The 27,703-nt window shown below is 43.1% G+C and overlaps 1 protein-coding gene and 1 pseudogene across 1 annotated transcript; one reads left to right on the forward strand and one right to left on the reverse strand.

Moving 5' to 3' along the window:
* Positions 1-14,895: 14,895 nt before the first annotated feature.
* On the reverse strand, positions 14,896-15,108 carry LOC128577069 (embryonic testis differentiation protein homolog B-like). Its single transcript, XM_053579105.1, has one exon. The coding sequence runs from the start codon at positions 15,106-15,108 to the stop codon at positions 14,896-14,898; it is 213 nt and encodes a 70-aa protein (XP_053435080.1).
* Positions 15,109-22,566: 7,458 nt separating this feature from the next.
* LOC128577070 (dehydrodolichyl diphosphate synthase complex subunit NUS1-like) lies at positions 22,567-26,252 on the forward strand (annotated as a pseudogene).
* Positions 26,253-27,703: the final 1,451 nt, after the last annotated feature.

The following is a 27,703-nucleotide window of genomic DNA, read 5'->3' on the forward strand; positions in this document are numbered from 1 at the left end:
ATCTTTTGCAAGTCTGACCTCTTCAGGAGTTTTTCCCAAACTATCTTCTAGGATTTTTATCCTTTCATGCCTTAGATTTAAATCTTTTATCCATCTTGAATCAATTTTAATAAGGATTGCACTGAATCTGTAGACTGCTTTGGGAAGTAGGGACTTTTTAACAATGTTGATTCTTACCAGCCATAAGCGTGGAATGTTCTTCTGTTTGTTAAGGCCTTCTGCTATTTCTTTTCTCAGGGTTTCATAATTTTTTTGTACAGGTCCTTCATCTCTTTTCTTAGGCATATTCTTAGGTATTTCATTTACTTTGAAGCTACTGTGAAGGGAATTGTGCCTTTGATTAGCTTCTCATCCTGGCTGTTGTTGGCATATACAAAGGCTACTGATTTGTGGACATTGATTTTGTACCCTGAGAAGTTACTGTACTTCTTGATTACCTCCAGGAGTCTTGTGGTTGAGTCATTGGGGTTCTCTAAGTACAAGATCATATTACTGGCAAAAAGTGAGAGTTTGACCTCCTCTTCCCCCATTTGGATGCCCTTTATATCCTTCTCTTGCCCAACTACATTGGCTAGAACGTCCAGCACTATGTTCACTAGTAGTGGTGATAACGGACATCCTTTTCTGGTTCCAGTTCTAAGTGGAAAAGCTTTCAATTTTACTCCATTCAGTATTATTATTAGCTATGGGTTTTTCGTCGATGACTTTCATCAGTTTAAGAAATGTGCCACCTATGCCTATATTTTTAAGTGGTCGGTCTAGTTAGAAAAGTATGCTGAGGGGGGAGGACGAAGATGGCAGCCGAGTAACAGCTTCCTTGCATCTGGGCACCGTGAGTCTGGGGATATAGGACTCCAGGCATCTCTGGCTGGTGGGATCTGCCTATCATCACCCCTGAGAGGATACAGGGAGTCAGCGAGAGACTTCTGGACCCCAAGAGGAGGACTAAAACAGTGGAAAACCGGCAAATGGTCGCGTGTGTTCAATCCGCCTAAACCCGCCCGCAACTGTAAGTTCAGTAGCAGCGAGACTGCAAACCAGAAAGGCCTTACCTGTGAACTGTTTTGGTGTCTTTGGACTTGGCACTCAGCTGAACTGCCTTGGGGAGAGCCTGAGTGGGAGTGCGGAGAACTTTGGCCTTTGTCTAGGGCCCCAGTCTGAGCCGCTGAGCCAGACGGAGCTAATAGAGTTTGGCTCTGGGTCACAGGCAGACATTGTGAGCGATCTGCCCTGGCAAGCTCCGCCCTCAGGGTCGCAGAGCTGGAATTGGGTGGGAGCTGGTAACCCAGCGACCAAGTAGCCTAAGGGCGGGGTCTGAGCCACCTTGCAGCCCTAACCCTCGGGGGCAGAGGGAGACCAGTTTTGACACACAGGGTAAGTGGATAGCCACTTCAGCAGTGATTCCAGCAACAAGCACTTCCCTGAGAAAGCTTCTGCTCAGTAAGTGAACAAGTTCAAAGTGCCTTTTAAGTGGGCTGAAGAGAGATTTAGGGTGTCTACCTGCTGGGGTTCGAGAAACTAGCAGCCTCCAGTCGTATCAGAACTGTGATTAACATCTCATACCCCAGAAGACCACGTGTTGCCCAGACAATATTCAATTCCATATACATACTGCTTTGTTTTTGGTTGCGTGTGTGTTTTTTTTTTGTTTGTTTGTTTGGTTTTTTTTTTGGTTTGGTTGTTTTTTTTTGTTTATTTTGACGTTCTAGATTGTTGTTTTGTTTTTTAAGTTCAACCTTTTCCATACAGATCCTTTTTTCTCTCAATTTTTCTAGTTTAATTATAATTTCCCATTGCTGCCTATTTCAATAATCAGAACTTCATTTTTGTTAGTGTTTCTACCACTATTATTTGGTTTTTCCAGCCAATTTTATCCCGTAAAGTTTTCTGTTTGCTTGTTTTGGTTTGATCTATAGCATTTTTGTCTTTCCTCTCTACTTGGTGGAGGTGGGGTACTGTGCCTGATCAGGTTAGCAAAGAGCTGCTGACCTCAAGGGAACCACCCCACTTGGCACCCCCAGAAGGTGTTTTTTGTTTTTTTTTTTTAAGGTTGTATCAAAGTACCCTACTGTACACCTATATTGCTCTGTCTTCCTCTTTCTGTGCCTCTCTTCTTTTTGTCAATATTCCTTTCACCCAACCACTCTCCTTTCTCTATTTTTCTTTTTTTTCATTTTTTTTTTTTTCTTATCACTCGGTCCTCATTTCTTTCATCGCTTTTTTGCTCTTAAACCTTCTCACCCTTCTGGTCCTGTAACCCTTAGTCCACAGGCACAAGAACTTAAAGAGCAAGAGGAATTGAAAGGAAAATTAGGGCAAGTAAACAGATAAAAGAAATCACCCATGAGGAAGAATCAGCAGAAAACTCCAGGCAACATGAAGAACCAGTCCAGAACTACCCCGCCAAGGGACCATGAGGTAGCTACTGCAGAGGATTCCACCTATACAGAAATGTTAGGAATGACAGAAAGGGAATTTAGAATACACATGTTGAAAACAATGAAGGAAATGATGGAAACAATGAAGGAAACTGTTAATAAAGTGGAAAATAACCAAAAGGAAATTCAAAAACAGAATCAAATAAGAGATGAACGATATGAAGAATATAAAAAGGATATAGCAGAGCTGAAGGAAATGAAACAGTCAATCAGGGAACTTAAAGATGCAATGGAAAGTATCAGCAACAGGTTAGACCATGCAGAAGAAAGAATTTCAGAGGTAGAAGACAAAGTTTTTGAGATAACTCAGATAGTAAAAGAGGCAGAAAAGAAGAGAGAGAAAGCAGAACGTTCACTGTCAGAATTATGGGACTTTATGAAGCGTTCCAACATACGAGTTATAGGAATTCCACAAGGGGAAGAAGAATGCCCCAGAGGAATGGAAGCCATACTAGAGAATATTATAAAAGAAAATTTCCCAAATATCACCAAAGATTCTGACACACTGCTTTCAGAGGGCTATCGGACCCCAGGTCGCCTCAACTCTAACCGAGCTTCTCCAAGACACATTGTAATGAACCTGTCCAAAGTCAAGACCAAAGAAATGATTCTGCAAGCTGCCAGGAGTAAGCGCCAGTTGACCTACAGGGGCAAATCCATCAGAGTGACCGCAGACTTCTCTAATGAAACTTTCCAAGCAAGAAGACAATGGTCATCTACCTTTAATCTACTTAAACAGAACAATTTTCAGCCCAGAATTCTGTACCCTGCTAAGCTAAGCTTCAAAATTGACGGAGAAATCAAATCATTTACGGATATACAAACATTGAGGAAATTTGCCACAACAAGACCAGCTCTACAGGAAATACTTCAACCTGTTCTGCACACTGACCACCACAATGGATCAGCAGCAAAGTAAGAACTCAGAAATTAAAGGACAGAACCTAACCTCCACACTGATGCAAAAGATAAAACTAAGCAATGGACTCTCACAAAATAAGATGAATAGAATACTACCACACTTGTCAATTATCTCAATAAATGTTAATGGCTTGAATTCCCCACTGAAGAGACATAGATTGGTTGACTGGATTAAAAAACACAAGCCATCCATTTGCTGTCTGCAAGAAACACACCTGGCTTCAAAAGACAAATTAAAGCTCCGAGTCAAGGGTTGGAAGACAATTTTTCAGGCAAATGGAATTCAGAAGAAAAGAGGAGTTGCAATCTTATTTTCAGACACATGTGTATTTAAAGCAACTAAAGTCAAAAAAGACAAAGATGGTCACTTTATATTGGTCAAGGGAAAAATACAACAAGAAGACATTTCAATTCTAAATATTTATGCACCCAATTTAAATGCTCCCAGATTCTTGAAGCAGACCTTACTCAGTCTGAGCAATATGATATCTGATAATACCATCATAACAGGGGACTTTAACACTCCTCTTACAGAGCTGGACAGATCCTCTAAACAGAAATTAAACAAGGATATAAAAGACTTAAATGAGACTCTAGAACAACTGTGCTTGATAGACGCATATAGAACACTCCACCCCAAAGATAAAGAATATACATTCTTCTCATCACCCCATGGAACATTCTCCAAAATTGATCATATCCTGGGACACAAAACAAATATCAACAGAATCAAAAGAATTGAAATTTTACCTTGTATCTTCTCAGACCATAAGGCACTAAAGGTGGAACTCAACTCTAACAAAAATGCTCGACCCCACCCAAAGGCATGGAAATTAAACAATCTTCTGTTGAATAACAGATGGGTGAAGGAAGAAATAAAACAGGAAATCATTAACTTCCTTGAGCATAACAACAATGAAGACACAAGCTACCAAAACCTGTGGGATACTGCAAAAGCAGTTTTGAGAGGAAAATTCATCGCTTTAGATGCCTACATTCGAAAAACTGAAAGAGAGCACATCAACAATCTCACAAGAGATCTTATGGAATTGGAAAAAGAAGAACAATCTAAGCCTAAACTCAGTAGAAGAAAAGAAATATCCAAAATCAAATCAGAGATCAATGAAATTGAAAACAAAAGAATCATTCAGAAAATTAATGAAACAAGGAGTTGGTTTTTTGAAAAAATAAATAAAATAGATAAACCATTGGCCAGACTAACAAGGAATAGAAAAGTAAAATCTCTAGTAACCTCAATCAGAAATGATAAAGGGGAAATAACAACTGATCCCACAGAGATACAAGAGATCATCTCTGAATACTACCAGAAACTCTATGCCCAGAAATTTGACAATGTGAAAGAAATGGATCAATATTTGGAATCACACCCTCTCCCTAGACTCAGCCAGGAAGAAATAGAGCTCCTGAACAGACCAATTTCAAGCACTTAGATCAAAGAAACAATGAAAAATCTTCCAACCAAAAAATGCCCTGGTCCAGATGGCTTCACTCCAGAATTCTATCAAACCTTCAAGGAAGAGCTTATTCCTGTACTGCAGAAATTATTCCAAAAAATTGAGGAAGAAGGAATCTTCCCAAACACATTCTATGAAGCAAACATCACCCTGATACCAAAACCAGGAAAAGACCCAAACAAAAAGGAGAATTTCAGACCAATCTCACTCATGAACATAGATGCAAAAATTCTCAACAAAATCCTAGCCAATAGATTACAGCTTATCATCAAAAAAGTCATTCATCATGATCAAGTAGGCTTCATCCCAGGGATGCAAGACTGGTTTAACATACGCAAGTCTATAAACGTTATCCACCATATTAACAGAGGCAAAAATAAAGATCACATGATCCTCTCAATAGATGCAGAAAAAGCATTTGATAAAATCCAGCATCCTTTTCTAATTAGAACTCTGAAGAGTATAGGCATAGGTGGCACATTTCTAAAACTGATTGAAGCTATCTATGACAAACCCACAGCCAATATTTTACTGAATGGAGTAAAACTCAAAGCTTTTCCTCTTAGAACTGGAACCAGACAAGGTTGTCCTCTGTCACCTTTACTATTCAACATAGTGCTGGAAGTTCTAGCCAATACAATTAGGCAAGACAAGGAAATAAAGGGAATCCAAATGGGAGCAGAGGAGGTCAAACTCTCCCTCTTTGCTGACGACATGATCTTATACTTAGAGAACCCCAAAGACTCAACCACAAGACTCCTAGAAGTCATCAAAAAATACAGTAATGTTTCAGTATATAAAATGAATGTCCACAAGTCAGTAGCCTTTGTGTACACCAATAACAGTCAAGATGAGAAGCTAATTAAGGACACAACTCCCTTCACCATAGTCTCAAAGAAAATCAAATACCTAGGAATATACCTAACGAAGGAGGTGAAGGACCTGTATAAAGAAAACTATGAAATCCTCAGAAAGGAAATAGCAGAGGATATTAACAAATGGAAGAACATACCATGCTCATGGATGGGAAGAATCAACATTGTTAAAATGTCCATACTTCCCAAAGCAATCTACCTATTCAATGCCATTCCTATCAAAATACCAACATCATACTTTCAAGATTTGGAAAAAATGATTCTGCGTTTTGTATGGAACTGGAAAAAACCCCGTATAGCTAAGGCAGTTCTTAGTAATAAAAATAAAGCTGGGGGCATCAGCATACCAGATTTTAGTCTGTACTACAAAGCCATAGTGCTCAAAACAGCATGGTACTGGCACAAAAACAGAGACATAGACACTTGGAATCGAATGGAAAACCAAGAAATGAAACTAACATCTTACAACCACCTAATCTTTGATAAACCAAACAAGAACATACCCTGGGGGAAAGACTCCCTATTCAATAAATGGTGTTGGGAGAACTGGATGTCTACATGTAAAAGACTGAAACTGGACCCACACCTTTCCCCACTCACAAAAATTGATTCAAGATGGATAAAGGACTTAAACTTAAGGCATGAAACAATAAAAACCCTCCAAGAAAGCATAGGAAAAACACTGGAAGATATTGGCCTGGGGAAAGACTTCATGAAGAAGACTGCCATGGCAATTGCAACAACAACAAAAATAAACAAATCGGACTTCATTAAACTGAAAAGCTTCTGTACAGCTAAGGAGACAATAACCAAAGCAAAGAGACAACCTACACAATGGGAAAGGATATTTGCATATTTTCAATCAGACAAAAGCTTGATAACTAGGATCTATAGAGAACTCAAATTAATCCACATGAAAAAAGCCAACAATCCCTTATATCAATGGGCAAGAGACATGAATAGAACTTTCTCTAAAGAGGACAGACGAATGGCTAACAAACACATGAAAAAATGTTCATCATCTCTATATATTAGAGAAATGCAAATCAAAACAACCCTGAGATATCATCTAACCCCAGTGAGAATGGCCCACATCACAAAATCTCAAAACTGCAGATGCTGGCGTGGATGTGGAGAGAAGGGAACACTTTTACACTGCTGGTGGGACTGCAAACTAGTACAACCTTTCTGGAAGGAAGTATGGAGAATCCTCAAAGCACTCAAGCTAGACCTCCCATTTAATCCTGCAATCCCATTACTGGGCATCTACCCAGAAGGAAAGAAATCCTTTTATCTTAAGGACACTTGTACTAGACTGTTTATTGCAGCTCAATTTACAGTCGCCAAAATGTGGAAACAGCCTAAATGCCCACCAACCCAGGAATGGATTAACAAGCTGTGGTATATGTATACCATGGAATACTATTCAGCCATTAAAAAAAATGGAGACTTTACATCCTTCGTATTAACCTGGATGGACGTGGAAGATATTATTCTTAGTAAAGCATCACAAGAATGGAGAAGCATGAATCCTATGTACTCAATTTTGATATGAGGACAATTAATGACAATTATGGTTATGGGGGGGGAAACAGAAAGAGGGAAGGAGGGAGGTGGGTGGGGCCTTGGTGTGTGTCACACTTTATGGGGGCAAGACATGATTGCAAGAGGGACTTTACCTAACAATTGCAATCAGTGTAACCTGGCTTTTTGTACCCTCAATGAATCCCCAACAATAAAAAAAAAAAAAAAGTATGCTGAATTTTATTGAATGCTTTTTCTGCATCTATTCAGAAGATTGTGTAGTCTTTGTTACAGTTTCTATTGATATGGTGTATTACATTTATAGATGTGCATATGCTAACCCAGCCTTGCATTCCTGGGATGAAGCCTACTTGATCGTGATGTGTAATTTTTTTTTTTTTTTTTTTTTTTGAGCCGGGGCCAGGTTTGAACCCACCACCTCCGGCATATGGGACTGGCACCCTACTCCTTGAGCCACAGGCGCCACCCATGATGTGTAATTTTTTTAATGTGTAGCTGTAATCTATTGGCTAAAATTTTATTGAGTATTTTTGCATCAATATTCATTAGTGAAATTGGTCTTGTAGTTCTCCTTTTCAGTTAGGTGGTTTCCTGGTTTTGGTATTACAGTGATGTCTGCTTTGTAAAACATGTTGGAGAAGATTCCTTCCTTCTCAATTTTAGAAATGATATTTACAGTATGGGTATAAGCTCTTCTTTGAAGGTTTGATAAAATTCTGGTGTGAACCCATCTAGTCCAGGGAATTTTGGTGGGGTGAGATTTTGTATTGTTTCTTTGATCTTGGTGCTCAAAATTGGTCCTTTCAAGAGATCTATTTCTTCTTGGTTAATTCTATAGATAGGGTGTGATTCCAGGTATTGATCCATTTCTTGCACATTGTGAAATTTCTAGGCACAGAGTTTCTTCTAGTATTCAGAAATAATCTCTTCTGTCTCTGTGATATCTGTTATTTCCCCATTATCATTTGTGATTGAGTCTATTAGAGATTTTACTTTTCTGTTTCTAGTTAATCTGACCAAAGGTTTATCAATTTTATTTATTTTTTCAAAACATCAACTTTTTATTTCATTAATTTTCTGATTGATTCTTTTGTTTTCAATCTCATTAATCTCTGATTTAATTTTGGTTATTTCTTTTCTTCTGCTGTGTTAGTGATTAATCTATTCAATCAATTATTTATAAGTGGAGTCCTCTGCAATTGCTGGTTCATGGTCCTTTGTCGAAGTTGCTCTGTTTTGGTTTTTCATGTTGCCAGAATTTTTCTGTTGGTTCCTGCTCACGTGTGTTTTCTTCTTTTTTACCTCCTTGCCCTACTTTGTCCTTCTCACTTCCTCCTCTGCTTCAAATTACCTTCTCTCAGAGCTTAGGTATTGAAGTGGCCTGTTGGTATAAGGGTAAAAGGAAGAAAAGTGTAAAGAGCAAACAGGGAGAAAGAGGAGGAATGGAAAGAAAGAAGAAAAGAGATGGAAAAACTAGTAAGGGGGATGATAGAAAAGAATTGAACATGAGAGAAGGAGGACAGAAAGAGAGACTGGGAGTGATAGGAGAAATGGAGATGTTCAGCAGAGTGCTATGGCTGTTAATGAACCCCCAAGTGGGGTTCACTGTTGCTATCTGCACAGGAAGCCAATTCTCAAACAAAGAGGATTGTCAAGGAAGAAAGGATGTATTTTAGAGGACGCATCAACTGGAAGGGGGAGGCACAAACTACCTCAAATCCACCTCCCAGATTAGCAGGGTTAACAGGTTTTATGGAGGTGAAAATGAAAAATGCATAGAGGGAGTGTACTCCTTGTATGTTTGGGGTGGAGTGCAGGGCAAGCAAGCGCAGAGGGGAATCATTCTAGTTCATACACCCCATGAACAGAAAATGGTAGGTAAATCTCTCCCCACAGTGGGAATTTTAGTATTATAATGAGCTTGGGTTAATATTGCTCATTCTTTCAGCGTTTTGCTCAGGCTCAGTGGCCCTTGGTCACAATCTATGGTGGCGTTATCACTTATCTTGACTTTCTCCAGACATTGTGGTAGAGTAAGGTGCTGTAGTTATCTCAGTGATGCAAGGAGGTTCTGCTGTTTCCTGAGAAAAATTCAAAGAAATTGTGTCAGTATACAGAGAATTACAAAGTTCTGTTCAGCAATTTGTACTGAGAACTTTCTGTTTCTGCTCTACTTTTTCTAAGGCTACTGTTGCTAGGTCAATGGAGCTGAGATTAACACTCATTGTTTCATTCCTGTCCAATCAAGTCCATTTAGCTGCCTGCTTCAGTTCTAATATGAGCATCAGAAACTCCTTTGGAATATGAGGCAGCTAAGATACTAGAGAATTGTGAAACTGGTCACATGGCCACACCTGCAACTCAAGGATTAAGGAGGTTTGAGTTGGGTGGGTCCAACACCATCAAAACCTCCTTAATAGCCTGAGGAATGCAAGATCCTACCTCTGCCAAATATAGGAAGAAAGAGAAAAGAAGAAAGAAATATATATAAATAAGTAGTGTAGACTTGTCAATGCTGTCTTTTCAGAGGCCAAATTTAGAAGGTCTCCCTACTCCATTATCTCCTGACCTCATTGAGCCAGACCTCTACTGTGACCTCCCAGCCAGACCAATGCCAAGACCCCTCCAGTTCTCAAAGAAAAATATATAATAATATATCAGGAAAATTAAAAATATTGTTATATAAAGACAAAAGACAAAAGAAACCAGAAAGACACAAAGAAACAACAAAAAGGGGGGTATCTCAGGGTTTGTATGAGAATTTTATGTGGGAAAGATGAGAAAAGTCACTACCAAAAAGAGAAAAATGGAGAGAAGTAAAACAGAGCTAGAGAATAAATGGTTTTGATATACTGTAAAAAATACAGGCGCCCTTGAATAAAGTAAAAATGGAAATTAAGAATACAACCAAAAACTCAAATAACCATAAAAAACTACCACCACTACAATAAAAAAGAAAAGAAAAGAAAAATACACTAATAAAAATAAAATAAATAAAAATAAAAATAGAAAAATTGTAGAAGGGACAATATTAACAAATAATACATATTGCAATATATTTCTGGGTCACCAGGTAGCGCTGTGGTATTATTACATAGAGTAGACATGCTGGAAACCACTCTCTAGTTGCCTAGGAGACCAGGTCCTCTTATCCTTATTTAGTTGCACTCTGTAAGTGCCTGATTGTTTACTCAGCATTCAGTCCCTTCTGGGTTGGGGGTCTTAATGGTCTCCAGAGTCCTTGGGAGGCAAGTCTCATAGTGCCCCTGACAACAATTCCCAGGGATGCAGGAGCTTCTCAACTGCCCCAGGAGTGGATGCCTGGGTTCAGCAGGCCTGCCAGGACCAATCCTGTACTAGGCCCCTGTGGACAGGACAGACCCTTCCACAATGGTGGCCCAGCTAACACCTACCATCTTCCCTCAGTGGGAGCCCAGCTAGCAGCCATGGCCTTCCCACAATAGCAACCCAGCCCACAATCAAGCTGATGGGAACTCCACTCTACTCGGAACCTTGTAGCTATACACTGAGTTCACCTACTTGTCCAAACTTTCTACAGGCTGTTCCAATGAGTGTCTTTCCCAGAAATCCACAAACTGTCTAAGACCTCCCCCCATCCCCCAACCTCCATGGGAGGGTCAGCCAGTACTTGCCTGCTCCCACACTCTTGGCTTATGTGTCAGTCCTCCACATTTCCAGACATCCCACTGCCTCCTGTAGTTCATCACCATCTCACTGTGCCCCCAAGGGACTAATTCAGGTAGGTTCCCCCCACCAAATATGGTTGGGTTATCTCTCTTTCCCCTGCCTTGTTGGGAGAGGCCAGCTGGGAGATTCTTCTGGTCCACCATCTTGCTTCCCCCCCCAGTTATGGAATATTAGTTTCAGAACTGCAATACGCTAGTTTTATTCTAGTTAACTAAATTTTCCTACTGTTGTTCACAAACAACATTTATAGGCATTACATAGAAATACTCCTTAACCCAGTTTTTATGGCTTAGTAAAGAAAGAAAGATACATTGAAAACTGGAAGAGGAAAGCTAGCTAATAGGTACATTTTGTGTTCCTAATCAAGTTCTGCAGAAGCCATTCTGAACTGCCTCCACCCGTGTGCAATCCCAGAGGCATTAATTCATCTCCAGAAAATACAGCAGGACATGCACCTGAGAACCCAGAGGCAAATGTCAACCACAGATGCCTGTAGGCCAGGAAAGGAGTGAGAGCAACAGTTATGATAAAACTAGTACCAGAATAGTCTAAAATTCCTTGCATTGTAGATACACCAAAAAATAAATCAAGCTGTGTCCCAGATGGACATGGAGGCCATTACATTAAGTGAAATTGGCCAGGCACAGAAAGGCAAATATTACGTGACATTACTTACACATGAAGTCTAGAAACGTTGAAGTGGTAAAAGCAGAGAATAGAATGGTGGTTATCAGGGGCTGGGATGGGGAGAGTGTTGGGGAGAAGTTGATCAAAGGGTACAAAATATCAGTTAAGGAAAAAAGTTCAAGAGATCTCTTCATCAACATGGTGATAATAGCTAATATCAATATATTATACTCTTGAAAGTTACCAGAAAAGTAGACTTGAAATCTTCTCACCACAAGAAAATAAGTCTGTGAAGTAATGCATGTGTTAATTAGCTTGACTTAGCCATTTCACAATGGTATATGTATTTCAAACATCATGTTGTACATAGTATATGCAATGTTTATTTGTCAATCAACAAATTAATTTTGAACATCCAGCTATTTCCCACAGTATCTTGTAGTCTACCCTCACCTCTCACTCTTCCCCAATCCCCTATTGCTGTCAGCTGTTGAGCACATCCTTCAAATCTCTGCCTTGTCCACAGTTCTTTGCCGGCTCTCTCCTCTTCTCAGTTCATTCACTGTCCCCAGTAATTTCTACTGCAAGGCCTGGAACTCCATGTGCAGCCTTGACAACTTTCAGCCTCACAGGGCCTCAAAGGCCTGGCAGTGATCTCCCCTGCGCCCCAGACAGGCGCCCTGACCAAGGGGAAAGTCTCCTACCCAGCTAGTTCTCATAGCTGCCACATCAGCTGCACTGCCCCTGGTCCTCAACCACCCGGGCTGCGGCTCTCTGCCTCCTCCAACTGATTCAAATACACCAATGACATCCCAGCATGGGGACCAGGGAGTAGGTACTTCACCCTCTGGTCAGTAAAAAGCCTCCCTCCCACAGCCCTTGCTGGTTTGCTTTGCTCCTGAGTGCAACCCCCTGTGGCCTTGCATGTGTGCCCTTTCCTCCTCCCCAGGGTGCCACGGCTGTATATGTGAGTGATAAATGGCAGCCAATGTCATCTACCCAGTGTTGGGTGACACACGCTCAGCCATCTTATGTCACTGAGGGTGGAGGATCCCTCCTTTACCAAAGGAGTGAAAGGGAGGTGATCAGAAGATGCGGGGACTCCCACTTGGTCCTTTGTGCAAGAATACCTTCCTCTTTATTGGTCCTGCTACGAGAGCTAAAATCCTTGGGCTTTGAACACCTTTCCAGTACCATGCTTTCCCCAAAACATCATTTTTGCTCAATAACCCATTTTTTGGCAACTGAAGTTTGTGTATGAGCTTAACCTCCCAGTCTTACCCTCACCCAAAAGCATCTCCCCTCATCACCCAATCACCTGCCAAAGCCTCCACCTCCTAACACCATGGACTTGGGAATTATGGTTTCCACACAGGTATTTGTGGGGGGAGCGAGCATTCACACTATATATAGCACAAGCCCTGCTGGGCAATTTCCTCCTACTTGTTTTTTCATCAATATTATGACTGGATTTATCCATGTGGAACTCTCCGTCCTAGATTTTGTCTCCTGAATGGCCATGGAGGGCAGGAGTTCACCTAATATCAGTCTCTGCTCCTCCGGGTGTGGCTTCTTCTTGCCCCACCTACTGTCTCTTCACCCTCAGTCTTCCCCATTTCTCTCCCTCCAACCCCAGGTGGGAACCACCACAGGAGTATTCAGACACCTTTCCCACCAACAGTCCTGCCAGGAAGCCCCAACCTGGGAGCTGTTCTCATCCCTCCCCCTCCATCCCACAGCCTGCTGCACCCTCTGAGGACAGGCTGGTGGCTGTATTTTGGTAATGCCTAATCCAAACTAGAATGACAAGGGGACAGGGACAGAGAAGGGGGAAAGGACATTGACAGAATGAATTTTCTACCTAATCCAGATCTGGAAGAGTCAGGGCTAAGGGGGGAGTGTGTAGCAGCCCCTTGGATGCTGGTGGAGGAGGAGAGAGAAAAGGGGGCTGGGGACAAGCTGCACAGGCTGTGAGGGTACAGACACCTGGGAAGAGGGCAGAGAGGGGCTGCTCGCAGTCTCATTGGCAACTCACTTTCAGGACAAGAGTAAGGCTGGGAATTTTTGCTGGCTTTAATGGGTCAACAGACATTAATTCCATCTCCCTCATACCTTGGGCTTTCCCATGTCCCGCTCACCCTGGGGGAGGACCTTTCTGTTCTCCCTCCCCTCCTTCAGCTTCAGCTCTTCCTTCCCAGTGCCCAGTTCTTTAAGAAATTCCCACTTCAATTTTCTCTGAGTGAGGATCTGAATTTCTTACTTAGAAATAAGGTATTTATGCTTTGAACTTCTTCCAAAAATAATTTAATTAATGATCTTTATAAATTTTTGCAGCACACCTACGATCCTCTCATGGCACACCAGTTGAAAATCACTGCTTTAGGGTGGTACCTGTGGCTCAGTGAGTAGGGTGCCAGCCCCATATACCAAGGGTGGCAGGTTCAAACCCGGCCCTGGCCAAACTGCAACAAAAAATAGCCGGCGTTGTGGCAGGTGTCTGTAGTCCCAGCTATTGGGGAGGCTGAGGCAAAAGAATCGCCTAAGCCCAAGAGCTGGAGGTTGCTGTGACCTGTGATGCCATGGCACTCCATTGAGGCAGACTAAATGAAACTCTGTCTCAAAAAAAAAAAAAAAAATCACTGCTCTAAAAGGACCTGTGAGCAGACCAGTTATCTCTAGAAGGATCTGTGGACATGACATGTTCAATGTTAAAGGGTATCCTAAACTTCAGCCCAGCTCAGGGTCTGCTCTTAATGTCTTTCCACTAGGATGAGCACTTACGTTTTAGAGGGATCACTGTGGATGTCCCTCCAACATGGTGAAGTAGAAGAGTCATTGGTCCTGGGAGGCCAAATACTATAAACTATCACTATAATGTTTCTTTTTTTTTTTTGCAGTTTTTGGCCGGAGCTGGGTTTGAACCTGCCACCTCCGGCATATGGGGCCAGTGCCCTACTCCTTTGAGCCACAGGCACCGCGCCTATAATGTTTCTTTTTTTTCATATTGCTTGTGGGGGAGATGTGATGTGCTTCATGATTTCACCTCCCCTGTGTCTTAGCCCCTGCATGGAAAGGTGGGATGAAAAGAACCCCCTGTCCAGTGTAACCCAAGAAGGCTGAGTCAGCAAACACACATCAGACAGAAAGGAGTTCAATTACAGATTCTATATTTTAATGGCTTAAAAAATTTAGTGGAGGAGGTTGTTCTTCTAATTTTTTATATATATTAAAATTTGGGGCAGATATAAGCATGAAAGTCACATGACTTTTGGCAACGGTCAGCTCCCTCTCGTTCCCTGGTGTCGTTTATGTCAGCATCCACAGCCACTGCGCCAGGTCCACGTCGTATCTGTGCTTTCCAAGTTGTCTACTGATCAAAAAGTGCATCACGTTTCTGGTGGCCTGCTTGTGTTTGCGATCACAGGATTTGCCCGACATCCTCCTGATGCTCAGTACAGGCTCTTTGGGAGCAACATCAGAGGGTTCTTTGGGAGTGACATTAATGGGTTCTTTATCCATGGTTGATCAATCTACACGACTTCACAAAGACAGCCTGAAAAACATAATGAGGAAATTCAGGTAATCAGGGAGACCCAGGGTCCTCTTATTAACTGCCCACTGCCACCTCCGGCCTCACACTCCCCTCCCCCAATGTGTATTACCACCAGTAGTCATAGGACACTGCTTTGGGGCATTGTCTGCTGTGAAATGCCAACATTACCATTTCTTTCATTTTGCCAGACACCTGGGTCTGTGTCTAACAATCTTGATTCTGTTTCACTGGTGTATTTCTTGTTTCAATTACTAAATGTGTAGGACCTCATCAATTTGCACTCACTAGCTGACAAACCGACTGATAGAATCTTCATGCACTTTGGGAACTGCCTGTTCCCTTGGCCATAGTCCCCTTTCGAGGAAGTTTGGTACGGGCAGGACCTCATGGGCCTTCATCCCTGCGTCTGTCAGAAACCGAGGTAAGGAGAAACCATGGCAAGAACTTCAAGAAGGAAGAGATGCAGTGGCAGGAACCGCCTGCGGGCTATGGGTCTGGAGGAGCAATGTTTAAAGGCTGTGGGTGCCACGGAGAAGTCAGGACAGTGCAAGAAGCTGTGCTAAGGCCACATCTGTCCTGAGTGCCAAAACTGGAGCCTGATAGAGAATGATGACCTCAGAAGCAACTTAAGACTTCCTCCCCCGACAAGCCTGCCCTAGTCTGCCACCCTCATTGCCAGAAAAATGATGAACTCAGCCTCCCCTGTGCTTTCCAAGTCTCTCAGGAAATCCGCTCAGTGCAGACTCTGATTGATTCCTCCTTGGCAAGGGTCTCTGAGATTGTACTTTCAAGGATTTCTGCCACTGAAATATCGGGGGAAACAAGGCAGGGTATGAGAATGAGGCCAAGTGGAAACAGAAAGTCTGCTCTCATCATTGCATTCACAATGGTCAGGACACCGCCAGGCAACTCAGCAGGTCAGTATGTCAATATGTGTTGCACAGATCAAAAGGGTTTGTGTGTGTATGGGGACCCTGGGTATGTACCACACAGCGATGGGAAGTACCCAGGTATTATCTATGACCCCTTATACAGAGCCAACAGTGACTTCATGAGTGCACTTCCAGGCGTGGGGGGGGGGTGGTCTCTGAATTGCACCCAATAGGTCGTTGTTTGGGGCATTTTCTGAAGGAACAGGTCCACCTGACACATCAGATTTTTAACAGCATTGAAAGACCACCTGCATCCCAGGCCTGCAGAAAGAAAGTGTCATGCTCCACTGTTCTGAGCTGTTGGGAGATTAGACAGGTGGATGGACACAGCAGGGCCCCCACAGCATCCCTGAGTAAGAGTGTGAGGTCACCTGGTATGCTATGGAAACACAAGGCTGTTTGGATAACTCCAGTAATGACCTTACACACAGACATGTTAGGTTGCAGTCAAGTTATGAGGTAATGCTCACTGGTCAACTCAACTTGAATTGGTATGGCTCTTTTGCCCGGTTATCTTCTCCTCACCTCTGAGTTTTCTCTGTCCCTGGTAAATGCGTTTCCTCCTCAACTAAATTTTTCATTGGGTGAAACAGGTTGAGTAATTCTCTTTTGTTAAATCCATTAGGTACAAAGTGCATTATTTTACATTTGAATTTCTTCATTATAAAATTTGTAGGCTGCTCTAATTTGTTTTTCTATTTCAAAATCTTTTAATATCACTTTAGCTTCAAGTAGAATTTACCTCCTAGGGAATCACTGGTGAAGTATTTATGGGCCTTACTCCCCAAAGTTCTGTATAAGAAAGGTAACTTACCTCTAAGTGCTACCTAGATCCTGCTTCCAAAGCCCAACCTGTTGACTCCCATCCTGGAAACCTAACTTCCATGGTTTAAAAACCATTCTCACCTTGGATACCTGACTATGCCTCACCCCCCTAGAGCCTTTGTTGTATTTCGTTTGAATCTGATGTGGCACCAAGGCCAGGGACATATATGCCCATGGTGTTCTCAGTTTTGGGCTCCTGAGAGAGATGAAGGACTTGGTCAAGGTTACACAGAGGTCAGTGGAGCTGAGGAAGCCTGTGCTCCCACCTGCTTCTCTGTAGATCGTCTCTGAGTCAGTTGGAACAAATGACTCTCCCATATCCGTGATTACCAAACAGGGTTGGGGCTTATGGGGTAGATTAGTCAGGTGATGGGTAATGGCACAAAACCTTGGAATCTTACCTTGGTGTGTCAGGATATCAAACCTCTCAAAGTGCTCAGGTTTCCTCTGAAGAAAGGTAGGTCTGTGCCAGAGGATAAGGAGAGAGAGTAATAACTCCGTCTCCAAGACTCACTCTCTTTCGCTGCGTCCCAGGGCCTGATTGGTTAAGCAGTGAGATGAGTCATGGTGACTTGGATGACTCACAATGGCCCTTAGAACCCAGGGCTCATTTGAAAGTTTCACCTGCCGGCCACCATCTTGGGGGTTACTTACAGTTCAGGGCTAAATGTGGTGAGTGGAAGTCGGTGGGAGAAGCAGCAGCTGTTACCCATGCGTGAATACCAACCACACGTCCACCCCTAGGTAGAAAGTGCAGGTGTCCTGGCCTCAGAACTTCCTCCTGATTTGTGCAGAATCCCTTCAGTAACATTAATCCCTTCATTAACAATTCATAGTACTAATTCCATCACAACATGTCTCCTGGCCAGTGTTCAATTTTGAGTCTCACGTTCCCATCAGGAACTTAGCTCCAGGTAGAGTTTTCTATTGATCTCAATCTCCGCATCCAGCCTTGGGCATGACTCAGCAATCAGCATTTTCATAACATGCAATTCATGTAAATGGGGCGTTCATTTGCAGAAATTCAGGTGTGAGTAGTCATACTTCTCAAGCCATGTCATCATCTAAGTCCCTGAACTAGAACAACAAACTTGTGAACATTCCAGGTGGCCCATGCTGGCACTGTGTAGAGATAGGCCATGGAGTTTTCCAGGCTGTCAGAGGGATTCACTGAGGACAGGGCTTTGTGTTTTTATTACAGTGCAGCTCTCCTGAGGAAATAAAATGAGCATGATGATATGTGGCGTCTGCCACACTGGCCGCCCCACTCAGTCTCATGTGACAATTGAGTAAACTGATGCACAGATGCCTGTAAGAGCCGCCCAGATCTCACTCTACCTTTCTTAAGTGACAGGTGAGACTCAGACCTCCAGGTTTCCTCCTGCCCGAGGAAACCAGATTAAGACACTGATGCCGGTTCAGTTCCCAAAACAAATTGAAGAGGGAAGAGAGCTTATTGATGTATTTAATTTAAAATGAATGTGGAAAACTGTCCTCTTCACAGATTGCCTTCCTAGAAACCAAGGTAATCGCCTAGGATGTAGGCTGGGAAAGCTTCATTGATATAAGTTAAATGCATAAAAAAATTTCACATGCTTCTAATAACTAGGGAACATAGTAGAAATAAATACTCTATTCACACTGGTCACTAATTATAAAACACCTAAGAATACAATCAATACAAATATAAGGATAATACACATGCACCTTTATATGATATTTTAAAACACTCTTTTTTCTGGAACAAAAGTCAATTTTTGAGGTAGTATCAATTTCTTCTCTAAATCTATCAATAAGTTCAATATAATCCCAGTCATAAATCACAACAGAATTTTGAGTGTGTGGAACTGAAAGAGCAGAGAAGATCGTGTGGAGGAAACCCTGTGAAGGCTTCTCTTCACAAGAGAGCTTGTCGCCATGGACACCAAAACTCACTCCCTAGGCCCAGCCATTAAGACAGGAATGGCTACGCGTGGCAGTGGATCAAAGGAGAGCTTCTAGGAATAGCCTCACGTCCCCGTGGAATGCAAGGGTGTGTTAAAGCTGACATTGCCAATCAGAGGTTGCGTCACAGGAGACTCCTATGACCACGTGTGTGCAAGTGTGTGAGTGTGTGCTGGGCAGTGCATGTGCCAAGGGGCTTCTGGGGCTGCTTGTGTTTCTGGGTCAGGTGATGCTGGACTCTCCTTCTCACAGGCTTTCTCTTCCTGAAGCCCCCTGTGGTGTCAGCCATGGCTAAAGGATGCTCTGAGGGCGGTCCCCACATGTCCATACCAGGCATCAGGAGGAAGGTGGACGAATACTTCAAACCCACCCTGGCCTGCCAGACGGTGCTGGGTGTGTTACTCGGTAGACAGCTGGGGAGGTGCAGCAATGAAGCCCATCTCACCGAGTGGCTGTGGATGCTGACACAGGCAAGACCAGGTTGGAGTTGGCCTTTGCCAAAGCACCATGCAGTTTGCCCACCCTGTCCCCTGGGGATTATGAAAAATCCAGAAAAATGGTGTGGATCAATAAATCCTTCCCCTGACAGAACCGTTAGCATGAAACCTGTGTTTTCACTTGGTTTCTGATTAGATGTTTAGTTCGGACGCTTCTCTGTGCTGCCCACAGGCCACAAGCACAGGAACTGTGGCTGCTCACCCTTGAGAGGGTGTTTCCTGACACTGCAAAGCCTGGGCGTTTTCAGCCCTGGAGCCCTGTTTAGTGAGGCTGGAAGTTCAGCTGAGCGTGCAAGTGGACATGCCCAACACCCTCAAATTACTAGGGGGATGAGGCTTCAAGAACAAGAGAAAGGGAGCTAGTGAGGCAGGCAGAAATGCCCAGGAAAAAAAGAATGATGAACAACTAACATGTCAGTTAGCTGTTGCAAAATTACTTTGCACACACAATTCCACTCTAGCTGATTCACCATCACATGCACAATTCCACACCATGCTGCATGTCATGGTGAATGAATACACAAGGTGTCCAAGTGCATGTTCTCTGGCTACAGAACCTGACACAATCAAGTGAGTATAGCTTACTTGAGAGGCCATCCCAGGCAGCACTGGCAGGGGCGAGAGGAAGGAGACTCAGAAGGAGCACAGGCAATTAAGGAAGTGGAGGTGCTCTAGCAAGGTACCACTGTGGGTTACTGGAGCTGATCCCCAAAGGGCCCCGGGGGAGACTGTAGAACCATACCTATCTCAGATTCATCCCCTGTGTGGAATCAGATTCATCCCCTGTGTGGAATGAGAGCACTGGGGGTATTCAGCCACCAAATTAGCAACCATTATCATCAAAGGACTTCTTGCAGGAGTAATATAAATCTCTGTCACTTTCAGATGGCCTTGTTTATGCCTAACATGTTTCCAGGGTGAGAAAATGAAAACCCCTAAGGCAGAGAGACAATGGCATTATAGTAAGCAGCCTTGAAAATGTAAATGTGAGTATCCTTGTAAAGGATATTTTTTCATTCTTGAGATACTTTACTAAGAATGTGTCTCAACTCCATCCAGGTCAGTGGTTCTCAACCTTCCTAATGCCTCTAATGCCATGACCCTTTAATACAATTCCTCATGTTGTGGTGACCCCCAACCATAAAATTATTTTTGTTGCTACTTCATAAATGTAATTTTGCTTCTGTTATGAATCGTAGTGTAAATATCTTGTATGCAGGATGTATTTTCATTGTTACAAAGGGGTTGCAACCCATAGGTTGAGAACCGCTGATCCAGGTAAACGCAAAAGATGTAAAGTCTCCGTCACCAATATATAAAAAATTACATGCTTATACCAATGATAAAACACAAAATAGTCTAGCAAGAGTGAGGGGTGAGGAGATAGAGGGCAGGAGAGGGAGAAGGGCGATTGGAGAGAGGAGGGAGAGCATTTGGCAGGATCTCACCTAATGTGTACAATGAGAGTGTTCAGCATACCCCTTAGGTGAAGGGCTCTTCTACAACTTGAACTTTACCTTGAAAGTGAGAACATTGTGAACTAAAGACTTGTACCCTCATGTTAATTTGAAATTTAAAAAAGAAAGTATAGGGTGGTGCCGGTGGCTCAAGGAGTAGGGCGCCGGCCCCATATACGGGAGGTGGCGGGTTCAAACCTGTCCCCGGCCAAAAAACTGCAAAAAAAAAAAAGAAAGAAAGAAAGTGTAAAGGATTAGAATTAAAATGCCTAAGTCTGTGTCAGCATCTCTTTGACGTTGCCTGTTCCTTAAAAATAGGTCAATAGAAAACTTTTCAAAGAAAAGGAGCTACATTTCCTCCCTATAGCTGAGAATGTTTTAAACATTTTATCAATTAGCAGTTGCAACTGAAAACTGGCTGCAGGAACCCCTTCCCTGAGAATTTTCAGATACATTTTTAGCTACTTAAGGAACATTTGCATTGTAGATATCAAAATGTTCCTCCCTAGGAAAAGAGCAAGATTTCTGTAGTCTGTCCTACCTGCAGCTATGCCATACAGGTCTCTTCCTGGGCTTTCATGGACATCTTGGGTTGCAGGTGTCAGCAACGAAATTCTTGCCATTTAGTCCAGAGAAGCACGAGCTGTGGAATTCAGAGAAGCTCCTCCCCTGATCTCTCATAGCAGCTGGCACTTTATTTTTGTCCCTATTATTTCTCTCTCTGTGCAAAGGAATAAGTCGCCCATTAGGTTGCTTCCACCCTCCTCTGTTCATCCAGGCCCACACTCGGTATACTGTCCCCATAGTGTGTGCCCCTCTCTTCAAAATGATATTCTGGCTGGTGACTCCATTTCAGCACTGACAGAGCCACTAGTGGCCACAGATGGCCTTCTCAAGCTGGTATTTGGAGTCCTGTAATGAATCCTTGTCACAATTCAGAAGACACTTGCACTACCCAGCTCCTCTGTTGTTGTTGGCTTTTTCCTGCAAAGGGAGCATGGAAAGAGGCCATACGGAAGTGGGGCACTAGGGGCACTATCCTCCAATAGAAAAATCTGAAGGAGCTTCAGAGCACGATAAGCCCAGGGTTCATCAAAGCAATTTTGAAGAGAAGGATTCAAACGTATTTGGGGTCCCACTGCCCATCCTGTAGGGATCTCTCACTTCCTATCAGGGCCTAGGCCTAGATGCCCTGTTTCACCACCTTACATCACAGAACTCTATTTCCCTAGCTGTGTCAGGGAATACTAGACCTGTGAGATATCAATAATTATTCTACAACAAAGTACTCTAGTGACCAGTGTGCCTGCAAAATTGTGTACTGTGCCGCACCCCTGATGGGTGATGTGCATGGAAGACTCCAGGAAGCCCTCCTTTACTTCTCCACTATGTCTAAATCCTCACCTTCTTCTTTCTCTTCATTCTCCTCTCCTTACCCATCCTCCTCTTTGTCCTCCTCATCCTCTCCAAGAACGTGTCTGGATACAGAGGGAGTTCACATAACACAATTGACCAGGAAGGATGGACCTGTTCTCCTGTCCTCTTTGCTCTCCCATCTTTTTGGTCTTTGGATGTTGGCCATTGTCTCGCCTATGCCTCTGGTGGATAAGTGGTTCTGTCTGGCCTCATGTACATTCCAGCATCCAATGCTGGTGTCTGTGATTGCTGTTGTGGCTCCCAGTTAGGACAGTTGCACACGTGGGGCCTTCCTCTTCCCTGGCCCGGGATTCCCTTCCTTCCCTGGTTCCTTGTTGGCCCCTTCTCTCAACATGGCTGTGGAGTCTTTCTGGAGCCTACAGCTGGAACTTGTTCATGCTACAAATAAGCCACAAGGTACCTGAGAGCACCACATCAGGATGCTCTCTTTCCTACATGCCAGGCTGTCACTTCTGACCTCCTATTTCCCCCTACTCTTGGCGTGGGGCACTGATGGCAGGTCTCCCTCCCAGAGACCCAGGCAGGATATGGGGCCTTTCTGCTCTGGGATTCCCAACCTGTCTTAAACCTCTGATCATATTTCCTGTCCTAATATTCTCCCCTTCCTTTCCAAGTCTCCAATATTTTACCTGTTCTCTCCAATGTCACTGCATATAGTTATACATATGTGGGTATGTCTGGGCAGAAGCTCCTGGAAGGGCATGGTGGTTGAAGTAGGAGGGATATCAGAGTAACAGATCCACCAGATGTATTAGTGCAGGCCAGTGGCTGGAGAGGGGAGTGGGGGATCAGAACAGCTCCTGGAAAGCTGTACCAGAGGAAGGTGACAGGTCTCCAGTGAGCAGGACAGAAAGGGAGGCAGTATCCATACCACTAAACTTTCCAGGGAGTATGGAAGCCAATAATCCTTCTGTTTAAAATATTTCAAAATTGGCTTGGTGCCCATAGCTCAGTGGTTAAGGGCACCAGCCACATGCACCTGGGATGGCAGGTTCAAACCTAGCCCAGGCAAGCTAAATGAAGACAACTGCAACAACAACAACAACAACAAAGTAGCCAGGCATTGTGGCAGGTGCCTGTAGTCCCAGCTACTTGGGGGGCTGAGGCAAGAGAATCTCTTAAGCCCAAGAGTTTGAGGTTGCTGTGAGCTGTGTTGCCACAGCACTCTACCAAGGGTGACAGAATGACACTCTGGCTCAAAAAAATAAATAAAATATTTCAAAATTTGTAAGTGGAGAGGAAAATAAAAATTTTAAAAACAGGCAGGAGGCAGGCTACAGACAAAACACCGTACTGAAATTGGTTAATACTCATGGGGGTATACATTAACATTTCTGAAACTGCTTTAATGTACACTGGGTTGAACACATGACTTAATGGATGGAGGGTGGCAAAAGCAAGATCTCTCACTGTAGGTGAGGACAATTAGTCAAGAAGGAACAGTTGGAATGACCCATGTGTTAATGGTGTAGAATTTGTACACCAGTAAAAATTCATGTTTATCTTACATAGACACCAATGGATAGATGTAGAAATATTTATAAAGGTGTGCACACAAGGTGTATTAGTTTCCTATTGCTGCTGTAACAAGTCGCAAATTTAGTGACTTAAAACATTTTTTTTTTCTCTTCAGGTTCTGGAAGTCAGAAGTCTAAAATCAAGTTGTTGATGGGGATATGTTCCTTCTGGGGAATTCAGGAAGTAAATAATTTCCTTGCTGTCAGCTTCCATAGCTGGCCTGCATCTTGGTCCCTATCCTCCTCTTGGCATCACTCCAATGCCTCCATTCCATAGTAACATCTATCATGCACTTGAATCCTCCAAACTCCCTCCTAAAAGGATTTGTGATGACTTTAGGGATTCAGAGTTTGGTCAAGAAAGAGACAGGCCCAGGAAAGGCAGTAGCATGCAGGGATATATGAGAGAGGAAGTCCTTCCTAGCAGGAGACCTTCCAGAGACAGCAGCATAGGCGTACCACTGTAGCAGGGGAAGGGAGCAGAGGAATTCCCAGGGAAGAAAGGGAAACTGGACAGGGAGCTTATATGACTAGGTGATGTCACATAAGGTGAGGAGTCTGTGGGTCAGAGAGCTCTCAAGGGCAGCAGTTGTTTGGAGTCTCCTCAAGCTATAGACCTTGTCTTGTCTCTGGTGAGAGAATGTTGGGAGCCATTGTGTGGCCTATGGTAGGTAAATCAGGTAGGTTCTAAATGGCTTTTAAATATGTTTTTGAACTGTATTTAAAGCTACTGAATGTATGAGAATTTGAATTTGACTGTGGGCTGTGAGCCAATAGTCCTAGCCTGCTGTGAAGAATTAACAACATGGCAACTGTTTTAAGGCAATACACGGAATACATTTCTGAACCTTTTTTTTTTTTTTTTTTGCAGTTTTTGGCCAGGGCTGGGTTTGAACCCACCACCTCCAGCATATGGGGCCGGCGCCCTACTCCTTTACGATACAGTCGCCACCCCTGAAACCTTTTCATAACAGGACTCTTGTGATTACATTAGGCCCACCCTCGTATTCTAGAATAATCATGCAATTTCACGATTCTTAGCTTAATTGCACCTGCAGCTGTGAGTTGTGACGTTATAGCACTCTAAAGGAGGTGACAAAGTGAGACTGTCTCACAAAATAAAAAAAGGGAACCATTCTGAAAATGATTCTTTGGTGAACCAAACATCTTTATTAAATTTATGCATCGCCAGGGGAGGAGGAAGATGGAGGTGAGGGAGAGGTGAGGTGTTGGCAGTGGAAAGGGGTTCGCGAGCGGGGGCAGGGGGCTACGCGCAGATATGGCCCGCGCCGGCTGCAGGGGCAGATAGGAAGACTTCGCGCCGCAGGTGTGTGCGGAAGGAAGGTGAGAGCGCCCCAGCGCCACAAAGAGTATGACGGGGCTGTCGAGCTGGTGTATGCTGCACGCGCCGCGCTGCCTGCACCGCACGCAACTCGAGCTGGTGTATGCTGCACGCGCCGCGCTGCCTGCACCGCACGCTCACGTCCTGGCTCCGCGTTGGGTTCGGTATCTGGAACTGGATTTGGCGGCGCTGCTGCCGCGCTGCCTCTGCTGCGGTCCTAGCGCCGCTCGGCTTCACGCTCCGCAAGCCCCCGGCCGTTGGCAGAAACCGCCTTCACCACCGGCAACCGTTGGGGGGTCTAGGCCCGGTCGCCGCCCACCCCCGGCTGCGCTGGCGCGCGGACGGCTGTTCCCTGGCCGTTCCCAGGAGAAGCTGCCTGTGCACATGGGCCTGGTGATCATCAAGGAGGAGCAGGAACCCAGCTTCTCAGACACCGCGAGCCTAGTGGTGTGGTGTATGGCCGTGGGCATCTCCTACATTAGTGTCTATGACCACCAAGGTATTTTCAAAAGAAATAATTGCAGATAAATGGATGAAATTTTAAAACAACAGCAGGAACTTCTGGACCTAGATTGTTCAAAATACTCACCAGAGTTTGCAAATAGTAATGACAAAGATGATCAAGTTTTAAATTACCATTCAGCAGTCAAGGTGCTGTCCCCAGAAGATGGAAAAGCAGATATTGTGAGAGCTGCTCAGGACTTTTGCAATTAGTAGCCCAGCAGCAAAAGAGACCCACAGATTTGGATGTAGCTATGTTAGACAGTTTACTTAGTTCACATGGTTTCCCTGATCCGGATTTAGTATTGAAGTTTGGTCCTGCGGACAGCACATTAGGCTATCTTCCCTGGCACATCAGATTGACTGAGATGATCTCTTTGCCTTCCCACCTAAACATCAGTTATGAGGACTTTTTCTCTGCCCTTCGTCAGTATGCAGCCTGTGAACAGCGTGTGGGAAACTAGTGGATCCTTGGTTGTATAATTTGATTTTAGGCTTTGGAGAAAAGGACCCAAGTGACTCTGATGTTTACAAAGCACCTATGAAACCCATATAAACCTAGTTCATAATCATAATTTATCAACAAACACAAAAAAGTGTCTTACTTGAGAGTGTGTGTGTGCATACTTGAGAGTGTGTGTGTGCATGTGTGTATGTATGGAAATGAACTTACAAATGGGGTAAGTATTGGAGAAGGAAATCTAAAGATCTACAGCCTTGAGCAAATAGCATTGTTTTAGGAGCGGACATTTCATGTTTAAAATCTTCAGCCCCAACTACTTCCCTGTTTTTGGGGGGAAGAAGACGGGCTGATTTGAGCTGTTCTGGATGTTGTTGGGGGACGGGAATAAATTTTGTTCAGTCCTTCTTAGAGACCAAACTTTAATTTTTAAGACTAATATATTGACTTATTAAGTGGAAGCATTCTGAGTTTGAGGGGGCTCCTGAGGAATGGAAAAGTTTGCTCTCACCTTCAGAGCAGAGGAAATACTTGTATTCAGATATACATCCATTTTCATATTTTACTTCATTATAGTCAAAGAATGCCACTTAAGAAATGTTGTTCTGGTGTTAGTGTTCTGGGTTGTAAAGATCATTTGAAAAAGAACTCTTACTACATTGAAATGTGAAATTTTAGAAATTTAAATACAGAATTAGTAAAAAAAAAAAAAAAACCCACAAAAGCGAATAAGATGTAATTTATTTTATTTTATTTTTTGGCAGTTTTTGGCCGGGGCTGAGTTTGAACCTGCCACCTCCGGCATATGGGACCAGTGCCCTACCCCTTTGAGCCACAGGTGCCACCCAATAAGATGTAATTTTAAAAGTAAAGGTGGAAATTTTCTTATAAAAGGAAAGGATGTTTTCATTTCCTTTTTTGTTTTGTGGGCAGCATGCTATATATTACCCAAAGTTGCCTTAACAAATATTTTCATTAGCTATTTTTATTTAAAATAAGCATATGAGGGAAGTTACCATGGCAGCTCTTTTCCTCAAAGTAACCTGTTCCTCTGTGGAATAGCACATTTAGGGCCATGTTAATACCTGGGATTTTTATTCAGTAAATCCTGACAGTTACTTTGCATAAAAGATCATTAAGTAGGACTGAGGCCTGTGTAGGGAATAAAATATTACCAAAGTCTATAAAAATAATTTTACATGTTCTCTTTTATGACAGAGAACATCACTTGTTATGTTATTTTTTAAATGAATAAATGATTTCTTGTTATGTGTTTAATATTTCTTCCCTCACTGCTGATTCTTGGGTAGAAACCATTCTTTATGTTTTGTAGATTGTTTTCGGAAAACTCTTGTTAGCAAGTGTATGATCTAAAATTACATGTTTAGAATGGAGTAGTTCAAATACCAGATTTTTCAGAAATCTGAAAGCAAAGAAAGCTAGATTTGGAAAGCATGTTCTAGAATTGCTTGTGAAATTCTGAAGCTATGAAGAGTAAATGTTTCAATTGTGGATTATAAAACCCCATTTATGATTTTAAAAATACATTTGAAATAAAAATGATTAAATTTTAAAAAATAAATAAATAAATTTATATATCACAGACAATTCACTGTGTCCTCTTGCACACTTGTAGGCAGTTTTTCTTC

The sequence above is a fragment of the Nycticebus coucang genome, chromosome X (assembly GCF_027406575.1).
Source record: "Nycticebus coucang isolate mNycCou1 chromosome X, mNycCou1.pri, whole genome shotgun sequence".
Taxonomy (NCBI): Eukaryota; Metazoa; Chordata; class Mammalia; order Primates; family Lorisidae; genus Nycticebus; species Nycticebus coucang.

Coding starts and splice junctions, on each gene's coding strand:
- LOC128577069 (XM_053579105.1), bottom strand. CDS start 15,108: ATGGATAAAGAACCCATTAATGTCACTCCCAAAGAACCCTCTGATGTT.